The sequence below is a fragment of the Phytophthora parasitica genome, assembly GCF_000247585.1.
Source record: "Phytophthora parasitica INRA-310 unplaced genomic scaffold supercont2.51, whole genome shotgun sequence".
NCBI classification, from domain to species: domain Eukaryota; phylum Oomycota; class Peronosporomycetes; order Peronosporales; family Peronosporaceae; genus Phytophthora; species Phytophthora nicotianae.
Window position 1 is genome coordinate 407,760 of NW_008649037.1, and position 17,491 is coordinate 425,250.

The 17,491-nt window shown below is 45.4% G+C and overlaps 10 protein-coding genes across 10 annotated transcripts in view; 8 read left to right on the top strand and 2 right to left on the bottom strand.

The window, feature by feature from the left end:
- Window positions 1–87: 87 nt before the first annotated feature.
- PPTG_23798 (hypothetical protein) lies at window positions 88–443 on the top strand (the record flags this gene model as incomplete). Its single annotated transcript, XM_008913071.1, has 2 exons — window positions 88–129; window positions 258–443. 2 exons carry the CDS (start codon window positions 88–90, stop codon window positions 441–443), a joined length of 228 nt encoding a protein of 75 aa, XP_008911319.1.
- Window positions 444–861: 418 nt separating this feature from the next.
- Window positions 862–1,834, bottom strand: PPTG_23799 (hypothetical protein; the record flags this gene model as incomplete). Its single annotated transcript, XM_008913072.1, has 2 exons — window positions 862–997; window positions 1,653–1,834. 2 exons carry the CDS (start codon window positions 1,832–1,834, stop codon window positions 862–864), a joined length of 318 nt encoding a protein of 105 aa, XP_008911320.1.
- A 1,273-nt stretch (window positions 1,835–3,107) lies between these two features.
- On the bottom strand, window positions 3,108–4,199 carry PPTG_15762 (hypothetical protein; the record flags this gene model as incomplete). The annotated part of the gene is made up of 1 exon (XM_008913073.1): window positions 3,108–4,199. The coding sequence occupies one exon, from the start codon at window positions 4,197–4,199 to the stop codon at window positions 3,108–3,110; it is 1,092 nt and encodes a 363-aa protein (XP_008911321.1).
- A 1,024-nt stretch (window positions 4,200–5,223) lies between these two features.
- PPTG_15763 (hypothetical protein) lies at window positions 5,224–6,084 on the top strand (the record flags this gene model as incomplete). Its single annotated transcript, XM_008913074.1, has 2 exons — window positions 5,224–5,983; window positions 6,044–6,084. 2 exons carry the CDS (start codon window positions 5,224–5,226, stop codon window positions 6,082–6,084), a joined length of 801 nt encoding a protein of 266 aa, XP_008911322.1.
- A 1,346-nt stretch (window positions 6,085–7,430) lies between these two features.
- PPTG_23800 (hypothetical protein) lies at window positions 7,431–7,619 on the top strand (the record flags this gene model as incomplete). The annotated part of the gene is made up of 1 exon (XM_008913075.1): window positions 7,431–7,619. The coding sequence occupies one exon, from the start codon at window positions 7,431–7,433 to the stop codon at window positions 7,617–7,619; it is 189 nt and encodes a 62-aa protein (XP_008911323.1).
- Window positions 7,620–7,663: 44 nt separating this feature from the next.
- Window positions 7,664–8,257, top strand: PPTG_23801 (hypothetical protein; the record flags this gene model as incomplete). Its single annotated transcript, XM_008913076.1, has 1 exon — window positions 7,664–8,257. The coding sequence occupies one exon, from the start codon at window positions 7,664–7,666 to the stop codon at window positions 8,255–8,257; it is 594 nt and encodes a 197-aa protein (XP_008911324.1).
- Window positions 8,258–8,577: 320 nt separating this feature from the next.
- Window positions 8,578–8,802, top strand: PPTG_23802 (hypothetical protein; the record flags this gene model as incomplete). The annotated part of the gene is made up of 2 exons (XM_008913077.1): window positions 8,578–8,662; window positions 8,711–8,802. The coding sequence occupies 2 exons, from the start codon at window positions 8,578–8,580 to the stop codon at window positions 8,800–8,802; spliced, it is 177 nt and encodes a 58-aa protein (XP_008911325.1).
- Window positions 8,803–10,661: 1,859 nt separating this feature from the next.
- Window positions 10,662–11,651, top strand: PPTG_15765 (hypothetical protein; the record flags this gene model as incomplete). Its single annotated transcript, XM_008913078.1, has 1 exon — window positions 10,662–11,651. One exon carries the CDS (start codon window positions 10,662–10,664, stop codon window positions 11,649–11,651), a length of 990 nt encoding a protein of 329 aa, XP_008911326.1.
- Window positions 11,652–14,747: 3,096 nt separating this feature from the next.
- Window positions 14,748–14,987, top strand: PPTG_23803 (hypothetical protein; the record flags this gene model as incomplete). The annotated part of the gene is made up of 2 exons (XM_008913079.1): window positions 14,748–14,820; window positions 14,899–14,987. The coding sequence occupies 2 exons, from the start codon at window positions 14,748–14,750 to the stop codon at window positions 14,985–14,987; spliced, it is 162 nt and encodes a 53-aa protein (XP_008911327.1).
- A 196-nt stretch (window positions 14,988–15,183) lies between these two features.
- The window catches only part of PPTG_23804 (hypothetical protein), a gene marked incomplete at both ends in the record, with an annotated part of 3,782 nt that continues 1,474 nt past the window's right edge, over window positions 15,184–17,491 (top strand). Inside the window, 6 exons of the mRNA XM_008913080.1 lie at window positions 15,184–15,397; window positions 15,499–15,659; window positions 15,717–15,823; window positions 15,886–16,379; window positions 16,460–16,775; window positions 16,875–17,468. Coding sequence (XP_008911328.1) covers window positions 15,184–15,397; window positions 15,499–15,659; window positions 15,717–15,823; window positions 15,886–16,379; window positions 16,460–16,775; window positions 16,875–17,468 — 1,886 coding nt within the window. The remainder of the gene's footprint in view (window positions 15,398–15,498; window positions 15,660–15,716; window positions 15,824–15,885; window positions 16,380–16,459; window positions 16,776–16,874; window positions 17,469–17,491) is intronic.

The following is a 17,491-nucleotide window of genomic DNA, read 5'->3' on the forward strand; positions in this document are numbered from 1 at the left end:
AGGACATTGGTCCACAGCTTTAGAAAACATCCCTTTCTCCCCGTGGATGGCCTCGTGCTTGTTCATCCAGCGTACAATCTTTCGGCGATGGGCAACACTGCTTACGATCTGGGTGTGACGCGGTGGTTGGTGTGTCTGTGAAGACTGTCGCTGCGAGGAATTGGTGTTAACGTCAGAGTCGACGTCCGCGTCGGAGTCGGGTTTAATGTCGGAGTCGCTGTCTAACAATTCAATAGCGTTCGTAACGGTATTTGTAGCTTGAACGATCTCTGAAGTATTTGAAGAGGCCCCACCAGAACCCTCGCATCCGGGACAAACCACAGACTGCCCAAAACCTTCATCACCAATGGGACGACCACAAAATAGATGCATGTGACAGGATCACGTTGGGCATCGGTGGACAGAGCCAACAGATTCGCCGCAACCTCCACACGGAGCCGTAGACTTGATGGCAGGCATGATTGACGTGTTAGGCAGTAAAATGAGAGTGAGGGCAAAAGATAAAGGGGGAGTGCCACACGCTGGGGCCCTCTACCGTCTAGTCACCCCTACCACCGAAGCGGAGGTAACATCAGACACTCAGAAATATAATGATGGCCATATAACTGCTTGCGTTTGGTCGGCACTTCGAGAACCACTACAGCAAAAAAAAAAAAAACAATTGTTTCAAAGTTAAAATGTAATGGGTGACTCGAACCCATGTTACGCTGAGCAACTGGTTGCACTCTTACCCACTTGGCCCAACTAAGACTAATTATTAACACGACATAGTCAGACTATTTCTGAATGTTGATATTTTGGTAAAACATTATTAAGTCTGACTCCAACTAATTATGAACTCAGACTATTTCTACACACAGGCTAATTATCGTTGACAGTGTAGTCGAAGTCCGGCTTGGCCAGAGCATCCTTGTTGGTGGCCGAGACGTTGCGTATGATCTTAGTGGTGGTGGTGGCCTGCCATCCCCATCCACCCCATCCACCGCACCCTCCGGGTCTGCCAAGCGAGAAGCGCGGCTAGTTAACCCCAACAACAGGAAAATTAGGACAGAAATAGGACCAAAAGTTATGAGGTCCTACTGCCATGCATAGTATTTTACGACAAACGTGGTATTCTTTCGTCCAAGAAGGCGAAAAAGTTAAATTAAGATTGTCACAAATAATAAAGTCCGACTAGTACATGTGATCTTTCTCCTTGACTTTGGTACACAGCTGAGAATATTGTTACAACATAAGAAACGGATGTCATTGCACTGCAAATTCCCATAATTGGAAGTGTCGGCAGGAATTCTATCACACTGCCAAACCAACCCAAACCTTGCTGCGCATTAATTCTATAGGGCCGAGTGGGTTTAGTCATGCTTGGTCCAGAGTTAATGTCCGCGGACTTTGCACACGGATTTTAAACCAGGCATAGCTTCGTGTTGCCGAGCGAGCCGGCTTTCACTCCCCTCCTAACGATTTCGTACATAAACACGGGGATTTGGTCGCACATACAAATGCCAAGTACGTGTTAAGATAATAGTCGCTTTCTTAATAGTGAGGGAGAGAGAGAGAGAGAGAGAGAGTCAGACTAGTCTTTTAATTACTTAGAATACAAGATTTCTGAAATGTCACGAGCCGTTTTAACAACGCCGTAGAACCTATGGTACCCGGTGGCTGCTGGTTGCCCCTCCCTGGTTGGGATTCTCTCGAGGCTGCCCGCACAAATACTCCATACAGAGCAATAGCCGCATACCCCTGATTTTTGTATGTAGATGGCGTCGTTCTCGCTTTGCCAGAGCTCGAAGATGGCGGATAATTTCGTTTCGTAGCCCATTTTTGGCTTCGTCATGGTGCACCTTCCGGTTTCGCTGCAGCCAAAGTCTAGTGATGCAAATCGTACACATCACCCACCAAGCTTGATTTTTTTTTCTGCGTAATGCCAAGATATATATGCAATGTACAAGCTCGATTGTGGGTCTAGTGTAAAGTAGTCCCCTGCTATGTGTACGGACTACTACGTATGTGTACAGACTGGATACCATGTTTTTTTTTTGTTTAGTTTGTCTACGGAGTACAACTTGATACACAACCAGCCATTCCTCTGCTCCTTGACGTCGATACAATGATAATACTCTCGTGTTAGCAAAGTTTCAGTGTTGTCAATTCAAAGTTGACGTTAATACCTGTCCCGACCAATCTGTTTATCAAACATCTACCATTACACTCTAAGAAGATAGCCCACCATTTCCTTCCTGAAGCCATACAAACGCATAAAGCTTAAGCCGGGAAACATATTTAAGAATACGTTTCACGGCTGTAATCATATTTCTGAAAATTATTTCAGAGTCCACGGGAGATCTCATTTTCGCCGCAAATTTCAAGATATATCCTCTTTAAATCAATACTATCACTGCCTTTTCAGTAAATGTATTCGCTAAATAAAATGGCCCTGAAGATTTGCTTCTATGGCGACTCCAAGTCCAGTGCCTGCGGGTACAGGGGTGATGTAAAATGTGGCTCTGCACGCCATCATCTCACTGCCATCAAACCTCTTCAACTTCGCAGTCAGCCCTTGAGTCCCCCGATTGCCCGTATTTAATAGTCGATTGAGGTCCAATTTGTCCCGTTGTATTTGCCTCGTCACATATCGTGCAAGCCAGTGAGCCAAGCATGCTGCAGTGTTACAACAGGCAACATTATTCTGTATATGTGTATTTTGTTGTCTGATGGCCACTGATTATTGCTTATAACAGATCATCAACCTATTTTTAGTAGCGAGCGGTGCATGCATTTACATGTGGAACACATGAATAGAACAAATACCAAGCTTTACCACAGAACCACAGACCCAAACGGGTCTTGCATAAAATCATCGAAAGATGCATGGGATCTAATCGCAAATCAGGCTTCTACAGAAACGAATAAGTTAGCTAAATAGAAGGCCGTATTTTCATCAAAACATGAATACACACGAGTACAGAATACCACCACTTCTTTTTCTGTGATTTAAAGTAAGATTTGAGATAGCAGGTTGACCATAATACCGAAGAAAGCAGAAACAACGTTCTTTCAAAAAAGAGTATTCACTATTGGATCATATAAGAATTATTTATATTTTCTGCTTATTCGTGAGGTTTCGTTCCGTTTTCGGCACTATCGACAGTGATATGAGCTCGTTCTAGCACAAAACTCGCGTTTTCAATATTACCAAGCAGTTGAAGCAAAGGTGTGACGAAGTCTACCACAGTCTCCAGTCGGGCAACCCGCTTTGTATCTTCGTCCCACTCGAAACAGAGACGGCATGGAAGAACCAGTCTTTTTCCCATAATCCTTAACCGAAAGCGCCACAATTTCTCACTATCACCCACTAGATGCGGGAAAACATGCTCCAATGTCATGCGCGTGATCGTCACTCTCAATGCCGACGAAACCCAAACGAGTGACGGTGATGCCTTAGTTACGCGATACAGTTGAAGGTGGACATCTTCGAAGCATTTGGAATACCATTTCCACTGCTCTAGTAGAGCGTCAATACCTCGCCGATCACCCAGCACGATGTCTCTCGCCATCGTTGATCGCAGGAAAACCATTTGACGTTGCGCCTGAAGATTCAGGGACCAACTCTGTGAGCTGGATGCGATGGGGTCCGTACCACGCTCAAAGAGGTGGAAATACTCCGTTACAACGGACCACACGGTCAGGCCGGGACAGTAGCACATCCGAGCATGTTGAATCTCGAGCAATGGAACCTGGTGGCGCAATTCGTCTACAGCACACTCTAGTTGATTCACATACGCGATTCGCTTCTGTCTGTAGCGCTCCTGACTGACGCGGCATTGCTCTCGACGCCATGGAGTACTTTTGCGTGGGCGCTTGGCTTCAGACTCTGCAGGATCACAATCTGCTTTTTGAGATCGACGTTTTGCCAGATTGCTTTTCCTCGAGCCTGGAGCTTCTGAGGAGTGTTTTGCATTGTCCCGCACAGCACGCTCGAATTTGTCCTGGGCTGGTCTTGCTTGCCCTCCTTCTTGGCTACTTAATGGTCTCGGAGGAACCGCCAGAATTGGCGATTGCGTCGAGCTCAGAAAACGTCCTCCGGATTGTGTTTCGGAATATACATTGCTGTTGGCACCTGACCCTCGAGGCAGAGCGCATCCGATCACATCGGATCTCAAAGTTTCAAGTCGGTTGAAGCTATTAAGTATGCGGTACATTGTGCGTGTTGGTGTTTTGCTGTTGTCTCGAGTCACTCGCAATGAGTGATGACGAAGGGGGATAAATGGAAACTGACGTGATGATCTACGCTGCGCTAATTCCTTTTAACTCTGAAGTGATCACACAATATGTGTGATATGCTCAATCGGAGTAAACAGATCGGTTTGGAGCTGTTTACGCCGCCGACTACTGGATGTAAGCAAGTGATAATCGGATGGTTAAAGATTGTGTCACGGTTCAAACACGAGATTAAACGTGACACAATCATTATATTATCACCGGCTTCCTGAGACACATATGCAGTAGTAGTTACCAACAAACACATCGATGGCTCAATGCCGGTCAAACAGAAGAACAGGTGGAGACTGTCTGGTCGGTTGAGAACAAAAAGGTGACGCCTACAAATCCAGACGAATCCACAATTTTGTTCGGTGTATGCGTTTGCTTGGTACACCGTTTTTGGCAAAGAATATCTGGACAACCGGTCCACAAAACTGGGTACTTTACGACTTTTTTGTATAGTCCAAGATCGGAGTAGATTTGCTCTCGTAAATACAGGGGCAACGCCAGCCCCCTGATGTGATCACGGAATGGTTATGATTGATTCGCGACTTCGCAACAAGCACTTGAAGTGATGCCCAATCAAAGCGAGTATGAGCTAATAATTCTACTGAGTCAATCCTATGCCTTAACACCTCTGTTGCTTCTAAAAGTATTGTACCTGAAGAGCAGTGCTGCTATATGCGAAGTCCAATGTAAACCATTGCATGCCATGTTAGAAAAACTAAGGAGATCGTAATAATGGAGAGCTCAAGCACAAATTTTCTACTAAATACGCGAGTAAACTACCCAGAATTGGATCGTTTACGCCACAGGAAGGACCGCAAGATGAGAGACCAACGCGAAAGGAAACGGTCGCAGATGACGGTCGACCTCACTTCGAAACTATTCGATTAGATATCACAGCGGCTAAATCGCAACAAGTCAAGTTAGCTCTCAACTGAAATCTATTGTTGAATAGCGATGCTCCGTGTGCTCCAGATATTGGAGCAGTATGACCCGGAGCATTCACCAAATACTTTGAGTTCCGATGTCATCGGGTGCGTGGTTCCTCAAGCTCCAACAACAAGCGAATCCATTTACACGGAGGCTGTAAAAACAGTACATCATGCAAACTCAGCGACGCACAAAAGCTCTGAGGTTGAAGATACAAATACTCTATCAAGAACCAGAAGTGGTCGTGCTGATCACACGATGCGGAGCACGGAGCGAGATTCACCGAAGTTTCACACGAAATACCGGATCAAGAGCTCGGAAGAATACCGAGAACGACGACGTCTGAGACAAGAACGCTTCCGAGCGAAACAAGCCCAGCGCGAAAAGGACCTCAAGACCGAAGTAAAAAAGCTACGTCAAGACGTCCCACTATTGGAGATGCGACGACTGCGCATGAGCTTTGAGAACGGGTTGACGTTGGGCTCTGTGGTGACCGAATATTTCCAAATATTTCGTCGCGGTATATGGCCTTCCAACGCAGCCACTTCATGCTTCATTAAAGCCATGTCCCAGCAGCAGCTTGTGTTTCTTCAAACGGCGATATCCCGTCACGTCATAGTGGGTAAATTCCAGGGTGTTGACGCGTTGATAGAGCAATGGAGGCGGTACTGCACCTACTTTGACAATGTGGAGTTTCGTCTAGGTGAACTGGAATTTTCATCGCCAAACATCGTCTGGACTCGCTCTACGATGAGCGTGAGTATCACAGAAAAAAACCTTGGAGAAGGTATTTCCACATCTACTGGAAGCTGAGCAATTGAGACTCCGATCAAAACTGCTATCCCAGCGATTGGTCCTACCATGTCGGGTCTGCTTCGAGTGGAATGAAGTATCCAAGCGCGTTGTGCGATTGGACACAATGGTGGATTTCATAACACCATTACTTGATGTCCTAGGAAATCTTGACTCTGTAGCACTAGCGCTGAAGAAATTTCTCATTATCTCAGATTGCTTTCACTAGCGACGCCGGCTTCAAATACTACTAGCTTTTTTTTTTTTTTTGAGTTTAAACGTTCTACCTGTACATGATGTTAAATGCCGTTTTGTTTATCTATTTTCCTTTGAGAAGACTGATGAGCGTTTAGACGCTCAAGCAACGTGATCGTCTTTAGGATTTTGCAACGGTTGGAGCTCGTGATAAGCACGCAGCCAGTGTCTTCAGGACCTCCAGCATCGCGTCGTGAATTCTAAACTGTGGTTAACTAATCGGAGAGTATTTAAAAAAAAAAGACGCTTGGTTTGATTTTGGTATTGAACAGAATATTATAGACGATAGAAAACCATAGCACGAGATACATTTTTCGAAAGAGAATGTTGGGGTACTTTATTCGGAAAAATGTATGTAATTCTGTAGTTGTGCGACCAAGATTTCCGTAAGCGTGACTAAACATGACACAATTTTTAAAACACACCAGATGGAGACCAGCCAGATGCGCTCCCAAATCAGGGCCTCTAGCGTCGTGTACAGTAAGGGTTTGTGCGGATCCTTCTAAAACAGTTGCGTTCAACTGAAGGTTGGTAGAGTTCTGTTGCGCACCTCACATTCTTCTCATTATGTTGCTAAAGCATGAGATTATATAAAAGTGCTGGTGGTGACACCGAATTCACGAAAAAAGTTTTCTGCACATTAGCGTTAAGTACTATAGCTTACTGTAAATTATATAGATAATTAAGAAGCAAGAGCCTCATGTACTGTCAACATGAGATCTGCCAAATAGCGCTGTTGCGATTCTACACGATATCCACACAGTTGCAGCCGATTGCTCGACACCACATCTCAAGAGCAAAACAGTACCATAATACATGCTAAGACTAGAGCAGATGCAAAACCGCGTAAACGACCCATTGATACAATTGGTTACGCCACGCAAAACGCATCACAAGGCATGTGTCGAAGATACAGTACGTCACTTCAAAACAACTCACTCTGCGGTCACTGCTACTAAATTGCAACAAACCAAGCTATCTATCTCACCACCACTAGATCTCTCGGTGAACAGCGATGTACCGTTTACTGAGAATCCTGGAGCAATTTGATCCGGAACGTGCATCAAACACATTGAGTTCTGATGTCATTGGATGCGTGGTTCCTCGAGGTCGGATTGTATGCGGGTACGTATATGCAGGTGTAAACAAAGAAATACCTCCACCAAGTTCAGCGACACACAGTTGCCATGGTCTTGGACCTGAAAGTAGAAAGACACTACCAAGCTCCGCCAAGAGAAGTATCGCACAGTATTCGCCGAAGCCCCAACGCAAAAATCAAACCAAGAGTCCTGCTGAATATCGAGAGCAACGTCGTCTTAAACAAGAACGCTACCGAAGGAAACAAACACAACGCGAACACGACCTCGCGAAAGTAGTAAAAAGACTCCGCCAAGAGGTTCCACTGTTGCAGATGCAACACATGCGGATGGTTTTTGGCGTCAAGCTGATGTTGGAGGCTGTTGTGACCGAGTATTTCCAACTCTTTCGTCACGGCATCTGGTTTTCCAACATGGATACACCCTGCCATCTTAAAGCTAAAGCGCAGCAGCAACTAGTATTTCTTCGAACGGCTATGTCGAACGACGTAATACTGGGTGGATTGAAGGGAGTAGACGCGTTGGTAGAACAATGGAGGCGGTATTGCACCTACTTTGACAATGTGGAGCTTAACCTGGGTGTAGTGGATATACGATCAAACATTGCTTGGGCTAATGCAACGTTGAGCGTGACGGTAACGAAAACAACGCTGGATCAAGTTTTCCCACACCTACTGGAAGGTGAACAATACAAATTGATACTGCGATCAAGACTGCTTGGCCAGCGACTGGTCCTCCCGTGTCGTATCTGTTTCGAGTGGGACGAAAAATCCAAGCGCGTAGTGCGATTGGATAAAATGCTGGATTTCTTCACACCACTACAACATTTGCTACCATGTTTTGATTTTGTTGCAACGGTGATGGAGAAAGCTCTCATTACGCTAGAATGTATTATTAGTGACGGTGGTTCTGATTGATACGGCAACTAGAATACTGCATACGCGACATATAAAACACGAGAATTGTCCCTATCTTTGCACTTTCTTTAAAAAAAAATTTCGTCGAGATCCTAATGCTAGCTTAAATTTTAAAATGGTTTAACTTGTTTAATTGAAACCTCGATTACGTGACATGATCTCTGTGAGATTTTCCGACGAGCAAGAAGAGTCGAAAAAAAAAGTTTTCCTGCAAGCGGATGAAAGGCACGTTGCAAGACCTAGTTCAAGAATATTCAGCTGGAAGCTCTAAAGTCTCAGCCCGTTCGCGAAGGTGTGTTGCAACATCTCAACCAAAAGTCATGAGCAAGTTTAGAGCAAGCTTCGCGGTGGTTTCCAACGTCTTCGAAACCAACGACTCCCCAGGTCGCGAAGCCCAGCTATGTTGTAGGTAGTTGTTTGTCAGACGAAGCTCTTGATGTCGGTCTTTTGTAGGTCGGCTTCTTGCCACGTCGGGCAGAACCAGCTTCGCAGCGGCCAAGACCTCCAACGCACCTGGCCCTTACACCGGTGCAGTTCGATTTTGACACCCACCACACCACTCCCTAAGGGGTAGCCTGAGATCAACTCAATCATGAGCCTCACCCAGGCTAGCCTTCAAAATCAAGAGCTATCGTCTTTGCCACAAAGCGCTTTCGTAGTGAAGTGAGGAAAGACTTTATGTTGAAAATAGAGCAACACTGTTGTAAGACGAAATATTGACGATCTTGAATATTATTTGCACCCCAAGCACCCCACGGTCGCGAGTGTTTCTGAGTGTTGACTAAGTCAAGTGTACTAGGGCAGCAGTCATGACAAAGGGGCTAAAGCGAGAAATTGCTGATATGTTGAGTCCATCTTGAGTAGTTGGTTTGAATACACTAATCAACACCATAGTCTCCCCCCTTTCGAACGAGCAATGCTCGCGTTTGAGTCCTTGCACAAACAATCACTAAAATATACATTCCCTTGGCGAGGCACCCAACAAGAATTCAGGAAGGATCGACTGTAACGAATTCTCTCACCCACATATGCAGAGGAGATATTTAAATATGAAACGAGACCTCTGTATCTCTAGTAATAGCTGGCCTACTTGTTTTAGGTGTGGATAGAAGAATAAGAACGCGGAGAAAGAATAAGAACACGGCATGTGAAGAGGCTACATCTAAAATATTGCGATACAGTACTGACATCGTAGGGGTGATCACTATTACCCCAATTTTATTGATTGCAAATGATTATTACACAATTCGACTACTATCAAGCAGCGGCATCGAACACATCCACAACGACATGATAGTATTGACATATCACGTAAAGAATGAAGGCAAAACATTAAAATGTCCGCATTTTAATCAACATGGTGGAACCATATACATGTTACCTAAAAGGTTTTGACGCCACGCTATAATCGCGATTGTGGGGTATCATATAACTATAACACCATCGCAGGCCCGCGACGTCTCTGGCGGAAAGAATAGGAACATAGAGCACACCTCGCGCCATAGCAAACTATGAGAATGTATGTAGCAAGGGTATAACAGTAACTCCGGCTTATCTTTTGTAAGATCCGTTACAAAGGTACGAGCAGATTGTGCGATAGCCATCGAAAGAGCTAAAGAGCACCATAATCTTCGGGCTCAGCGCATGGAAATAATATTTGAATTTCGTGTGTTTTCGTATTGAAAAATTCACTGTTAATACTGATAACCTTCGCTAGAAGGCGATTCTCTCATTTCGAACTCAAAATGAATCTGCCAGTTCTCGCTATGACACTCGTTGCAGACCTGATTTCTAATCAAACATCGTTTAATCAATTCTTCAAATCGAGCAGTAACCATCTCTGGAAAGGCTACATCAAGTATAAGCCACAACTGGATATCATTCAGAAAGGTCTGCGTTCCGTATCCTGCTGTAAATGCTGACGGCGAGGGAACTGGCGGACTTATAGGGGACCAATTGAAATGAAGCATGCAAGTATGCACCACTGGGCGGTCGAGCTGGATGGTACAGGGTCTATGGGTTATCGTGTACTTGCAGAGCAGCTTCTGGATTTTCCTACGAAACGTGACTGGAATAACAACCCTATGCTGGAGCTTTTTTTTTTTAACCATGTCGTGATACTTATTGTTTAGTCACGTGTTTGAATCGTAACGCAACCCTTATCAACAGTTGGCGGCGTAAACATCATCTATCAGGGCTGTTTACTCCGCTTGAATAAAACTTGTGGGAGATTGGCTGATAACGAAGCTGTCATCGTACTTGTCGAGTCATCTAGGAGCAACAGCACGGGATGACGCGACATCCAGCTAACAACGCATGCCTGGCCTCACTTTTGAATTGGGCCTCGTCCTACCACACCACCTTGACTCAAGCTCTCAGCCAACTTACAAACACTTCCACAGCAATGTTCTGCCCGGAGACCTATCGCGCGTACCAATACGAAAACTACGGCCCGATCGAGAAGGAGCTCAAGCTCAAATTCTGTCTGCCGCACTTACCTCTTGGTTCTCAACAAGTCCGCATTAAGGTTCACAGCGCTGCGGTGAACCCCATCGACTACAAACTGGCAGAGTTTAAGGGCCAAACATTCTTCGGAAAGGCTCCATCTGTCGATGATCCATTTAGTATTGGCTTTGATGCCTCCGGTGAGGTGGTTGAGGTCGGGAGCGACGTCAAACGTATCAAGATCGGCGATGCGGTTTATCTCTCGACTCCAGTAAGCGCCATCGGAAGCCTCGCCGAGTACGTGATCGTCGACGAAGAGTTCGCGGCTTTAAAGCCTAATAATCTAGACTTCAATGAAGCAGCAGCTGTGCCCACGGCTGCACTTACGGCGCATGCTGGAATGACAACATTTGCGAAACTCCAGAAGGGTGAGACTGTTCTCATTTTGGGTGGGAGCAGTGCCGTGGGGATGTTCGCGATCCAGTTGGCTAAAGTGATTGGAGCTCGTGTGATTGCTACCACGAGTACTCGAAACGTTGAGCTTGTGAAGTCCTTGGGTACCGACCAAGTCGTCGATTATACGGAAGACAAATGGGAAGATGTCCTGGAGCCGCACTCGGTGGATGCCTTGTACGATGTTGGCGTAGAGCCTTCGTCTTGGAACAACGGTGCCCAGTTGGTACTGAAGAAGAACACGGGTCGCTTTATCACCCTGGCTCCGATGCCTGAACCCGTCAAGAAAGCTGAATTCGGTGCGAAACTTATTGGTTTTGTCAGCTCTGTTGAAAACTCTGCGAAGACGCTCAGCGTCATTACCGAATACATCGAAAGTGGGAAGGCAAGGCCTGTGATCGACACTGTTTATTCGTTTGAGAAAGCACAAGATGCGTACGCAAAGCTGAAGACGCGTCACGCGCAAGGAAAGCTGGTGGTTCAGATATATCCTTAACAACTTAACCACAGATGCTGTAACAGTGAGAGGACGAAATTTTACCAAAAACAATTGTTAGACACAGTACCTCAGTTGGTTAACTCATCTTCCTCCCAATAACGGATCAACCAGCAGGCAACCTGCCCATCCCCGTTTTTTTGGGGGGATTTTCATCTTTACAGGTAGCTCGCGTTCTCCGTAGCCGCTATCCGCGGTGAACATGTGTATGACCATGGCATGGTCACTGATGTACATTCAAAATCAAGTCGATAAACAAAATGGTACCATCTGGACACTCAACTGCAGCTCCTATATTTTTGGTCGCTCCAAAGCCTGGCACACTAGTTGAAAAAAAAAAAAGAGTCACCAGAGATTATGAATGGGCTCACTTTAAGTCCATTCATAATCTCCGGTGACTCTTTTTGCCCAAACACCATTCCTACAGAATCACCACACACCTTTTATACTGGGAATACCTTTAGGAATGGACGGACCTCGATCGATTAATTTCTCGGCACTGCGTAACTCGCTCGATGTTGTCTCGCTCAACATTCAGCTGACCTTAAATGTAAGCTGAGCGTAGAGCAACAGTAGCATGTATAAAACATTTTTTGACTTCAGGTTGTCCGTATCGGACAGTTAAGGGTTACCGGTCTTTGGTCGCGACTAGCAGAATTACTAATCAAGAACTTCTCTTTGTGTACATGTAGAAGTCTAACCCGCTTGGACTCGCAAAGACTTACCGTCTGCCGTGCATTCGGCGTAGGCATTTCGTGAGACAAAGGAGAAGAGTGACTCCTTTGTCCCTTCTAAAGGTTCGCTAATTCAGTTGGTAACGCAACGCCACCGAATTAAAACGGTATAAACTAGCCCGGAAGGCAGCCTAAACGAATATTATCAAATCTACAAGAGGAAAGAGCTAGAAGCAAGCTTTTAATAACAGACATATATTTTTTGTGGAATTCGTTCATCAGCGTATTAGGTATCAGTGTGACCCAGTTTTACCCTTACAGATTCTATCGCACCGTGTGCCATTGAAGCCTGCGAAGCAAGCATTGGCACTCAAAGATCAATAGAAGGCTACCTCAAAGCATGGGCTACTTGTACTCGCCGCAGCATCACCACACTAGCATCACCACACTAGCAAAATGGTTGGAAGAGGTCAGTGGAGTCTACATTTGTTTTAGATTACAACATCTCTAAAACTACGCCATTTGACCTATTTCGCCGCTTCATTTGCGGCTGGTTCGGCCTGTGAACAACCTCCGAGAGCTTGATAAAATGTGCAGCAGTAAAGATTTTATATATGTATTGAAAGATCTGGAAAATAGCAATTTATACCCCGGCCAAAAGGGTTTATAATGGTTCCTGCAATCTGATCCGTTCTACTACCACCCGGCGTTCGCCCCTCGAATGAAGTTTGGGATTTGTGTGCATGTAAAAAAAAATTGTTGAACTGTCGTTGTTATCCATTGGTCCCCTAGTATTTTTGGGAGCCTGCAGAATTAGCGCTCTACTAACAGAAACTTATGCTGTACTATGTACATTCAACTTCACACGTGACTGAATCTCTGATATCCAGTTATGGTACCGATTTGTTTCGTAAATACAAGTGTATTCCCAGCTAAGTCGAAGACGATCTAGTTTCATTAAATTTTATTAAAATCTATATGATGTATTCAACCTGACATTAATTTATCCTTTCGTGGTCAATGGGGGCATTTTGCCCCCTTTTGAGGGTGTATCCTCGAGTACCACTCGTATCACCCATGAAAGGGGGCCCCCTTTCCGGAGTGAGCACCGTAACCACAATTTGAGACATTTAGCGTCGTGTTAACGCCGTTATGGTTGCGTTACTCAAATTCATAAATTACCTGCGAATTAAAAATCCAAAAATAACACTTCCGCATTAAGTACGGATTTTCTCTTTAAGTACGTTTCTTTTAAGTACGATCATTCTGAGCCTCTCATTTCAGAAATTGCGTTGGAGCGGGAAGAACCCGGGTGACACGTGGCACCAGGCGCCAGCTTCTGATACGACGTGGACGAAGTGACGAGACCATGAATCGAGCGCAAGATGCGAACGCACCCAGTAAGCGACAGATAGCTGGTATTTCCGGTTTCTTGGTCGTTTAGCTTGACCGTTAAATGATTGTATGTAGCGAAGAATCGCCAGCGACTGACGAAGCTACGAGATCTCTACACGGCTCTAGGCATCGAAGGTGACGACGACAGCAGCAATGATAGCAAGGACCAAGACGCTTCCGCTGGCGAGGATGAAGATTACGAAGAGGGGGGGCATTCGCGATCCGGATCCGATGAGGGTGACCTGACTACTACCGGTAATGGCCTATACTATCATTTATGCGTTGTTTGCTTGTTATTTATAAATATGTGTGTGCTGTTTGCTATGCAGCGCTTAAGCAGCACAAGAAGGGCATCAAGACAAACCAGAAGGGCGCGGCAAAGGCAAGATCATGTAAGGTTTCTTTATGGCTTATATGGTTGCTGTAAGAATAGTAAAATTTTGCTAATGGTTGCTATTGACAGATGACAAGTTTGAGGCCACGCTGAGCCGCGTATCCCCGCATTTGCCATTGCCGTCCCGACCGCTGAAGAAACAGAAAATAGTTCCACGTTCGGATCATTCGGATAATGGCGAGAGTGAGGAGTCCCGATCTGCCAGTCAATCAGGGTCTTTAGGCGAGTACACGCCTAGGGTTCGAAGAAGCAAACATCTTGAAGAGATCGACTCGATGAACAATGACGGGGACAAAATTGTAAACGCAGTCCCTCCGTTCGCACCAAAGACAACAATTTCGTCGTGGCGTGATTTCGAAAAGCAGTTCACGGAGTACATGGAGAAGAATAATTTAAAATTTCGCGTGCGGAGTTCAGAAAGAACGGAATCATACAACAAGTACGAGTGTTAATAATCTATTATCTGTATAAAAGTATTGACGAAGCCCCGCTGTGTTTTTATTTGATTTTAACGCACCAGGACCAAATACCTGTCACATTCGAGTACTCGCATAGGATATATCGGTGAACTCACGGTGTTTCCCAAAAGTCAAGGTCCAAGGGGCATCGCAATCGCAAGCAGCGGTACTGCAAATGCTCGGCGCGACTAACGGCCACTGTTTCTCGCGTTTTGGGCAACCACTACGAAATTGTGCTTCGGAACCAGGTTTGAACACTAATGTTATGATCATAATTATGTCTTTGTAATTACAATGCTAATATCTATTAACTTCTGCTGTTTCAGAACCATACGCACTCACATTGCAACAGCGAAACCCAATCTTCAAGTTACTTGACAACAGCTACGCTGCCACTCGACAATCGCGATCTTGAGGATGTGAAGACATTGTCTGATGCACGTGTTTCTTCGACTCAAATCACCAATTTCCTGAACAACCGCATTGGTTAGTAACTTTGTTTAGTACGCCTTTGTTATTATTCAATCTTATCGGTATATATTATGATAATCTAACGTTGTACAGGCTGTAAAGTGACGCCACAGCAAACCAGAAACCTTATCCGAAGTATCATGGGCCAAGATTCAGCTCAAGATAGAATGAAGGACTTGCTTCATGCTCTTCGACAGCTGGACGGCAGCGACGTGCTCGTCATCCAAGACCAGTTGGATATCACGTGTGGTGTGATCATGCAGACGAAGGTACAGAAGATGATGTTCGATCGGTGGGGGGAAAACTTGACGATGAACTTCACTCACTCTACAAACAACATTGGCTACCATTTGGGTGAGTATGCTAAAGCAACCATATTGATTGTACGGTAACCCTTAACGCGACTTTAAATCTTATTACAACCGTAACATGATTATAATTGTTTTGTTTTGTAGGAAGTTTGGTCGTCACTACGTGTACGGGCAGAGGTTTCCCTGTAGTAGACTTCATGTGCCTGAACGAGAACGCAGTCACGATTAGTTCGATCATGGAATATTTCAAGGAAAAGAATCCGGGATGGAAAGACGTCACGAGCGTGGTGATCGACAAAGATTTCGTGGAATGGCAGGTTCTCGAGCAGACCTTTCCAAACGCACAAAATGTATTGTGTTAGTTTCATGCTATAACCTACTGGAAAAAGGTGGTGAAACGTAAAGAATTCCGGCTGAGGGTTGCTGATAGAGAAGATTTACTCGATTTGATGACGAAGTTGCTCTACTGGTACGTTTATTGTGAAAAAGAATTTACACACTAATAACTAACTATTCTATTCTCTGCGTTAGTCGAACGCAGGACGCGTATCAATCCGGCTATGATGCGCTGAAGGAATACTGCAGAGCTGCAAGGAAAAACGCGTTCTCCGCCTATTTCGAGAAAAACTGGCATTCCTGTCGCATTATGTGGTCGAACTACGCGCGCGGGAAACACTTTACTGCTGGGAATACGACCACTAACAGGATCGAGTCTAACTGGAAATACTTGAAGATGCTTCTCGGGCTCAAGAAAAGAATTGACAAGACATTGGCGGGCTTACTCCAGCACCAGATGATTATTACGCGTCAGATAGTATCTGCAATTGAGAAGCAGCATTCATCATCTCGATTGCCGAAGACTGTGCCTTCATTCTTGCGAGCGGTGGCAAGGAGGCTTTCACCGTACATGTTGGAGAAAGTAAAAAATGAATGGGAGGGATTCGTGAATGGGAAGGAAAGAACAACTTGCATGCATGAGGAACCAGTTTCGAAATGGAAAGTTATTATTCACACAAAGTTTACGAGTGCGACGACGTGGATTGGACATGTACATGCCTATTCTACTCAAGCCACCACTTGCCATGCTGTCATCTGATGCATATAGCGAGCGAGGGCCATGGATTTCAGATACTACCTGGTATCTCAGTCCATGAGAGCTGGAGTACTTTTGAAGCGCTAGACGTCAAGGATGAACTGACTTCTGCGGCCAACGCCCTACAACCTATTGTGAACATGTCAAAGTTAAAGTTGCCGAAGCGCATAAGGTTGCCGGACAGTAGTGACCAATCAGCTGAGGAACGGAAGTCGCACACGCCGTCACATGATAAGAGAGAAGTTGTATATATTCGACTACGCCGGGATGAACGTGCCAAACAAGTTGTGCTTACGTCAGCTGAAAAATATTCATACGCGAAGGCGATGTTAGAACCACTGCTCAAGCATCTCTCCGAGTTGTCCAGTGCCGATTTCTATTAGGAGCTTAAAGCTTGAAAAGAGACTGTGGAAGTTGGGTTGAGCAGGAGGGAAGCTGCTACTGCTAACACTAGGGACATTGGCGACAACGAAGACGATGAGGCCGAAGCTGAGCTGTACTCGTTTCTAAATCCTCCTACTGATCTGGCTACAACTAATCTCATGAATGCGCTACAAAATACGGAAGGTGTGACAGATGGTAGCAGCGATGGTGAGCCCATACCACAAACGCAGAAAGCAGAGGTTTCTCCAGTGGATTCAGAAGAAGTTTTGAGCGTGGAAGATAACGCGAACCAGCAGCAACCCCTCAAACGTCTCGTTTTGCAAGTTTCTGTGAACCCTAATAAAGGTGAACACGTCGGGCTTGAACAAGCCGATACACCGACACCTCCAGGTTCAGACGTACCAGCTCGACAAGTGGATATTATAAACGTTCCAAAGCCGAAGACGAAAGAAAAAAAAACACGATCAAACCCCAAGCAACTGAGACAGACAAAGATTGCGACTCGTCTCGCCGTGCACAAGTACCCTAGCGACCTGACGGTGCAGCTCTACGAGTTTGTCATCTGGACACGGAACACGTCAAATATGAAACTTGTGGCAGAAATGGTGGAGAAGTATCCAGTTCAGCTGGACGACGCGTACCTCAGGGCACGTACTATTG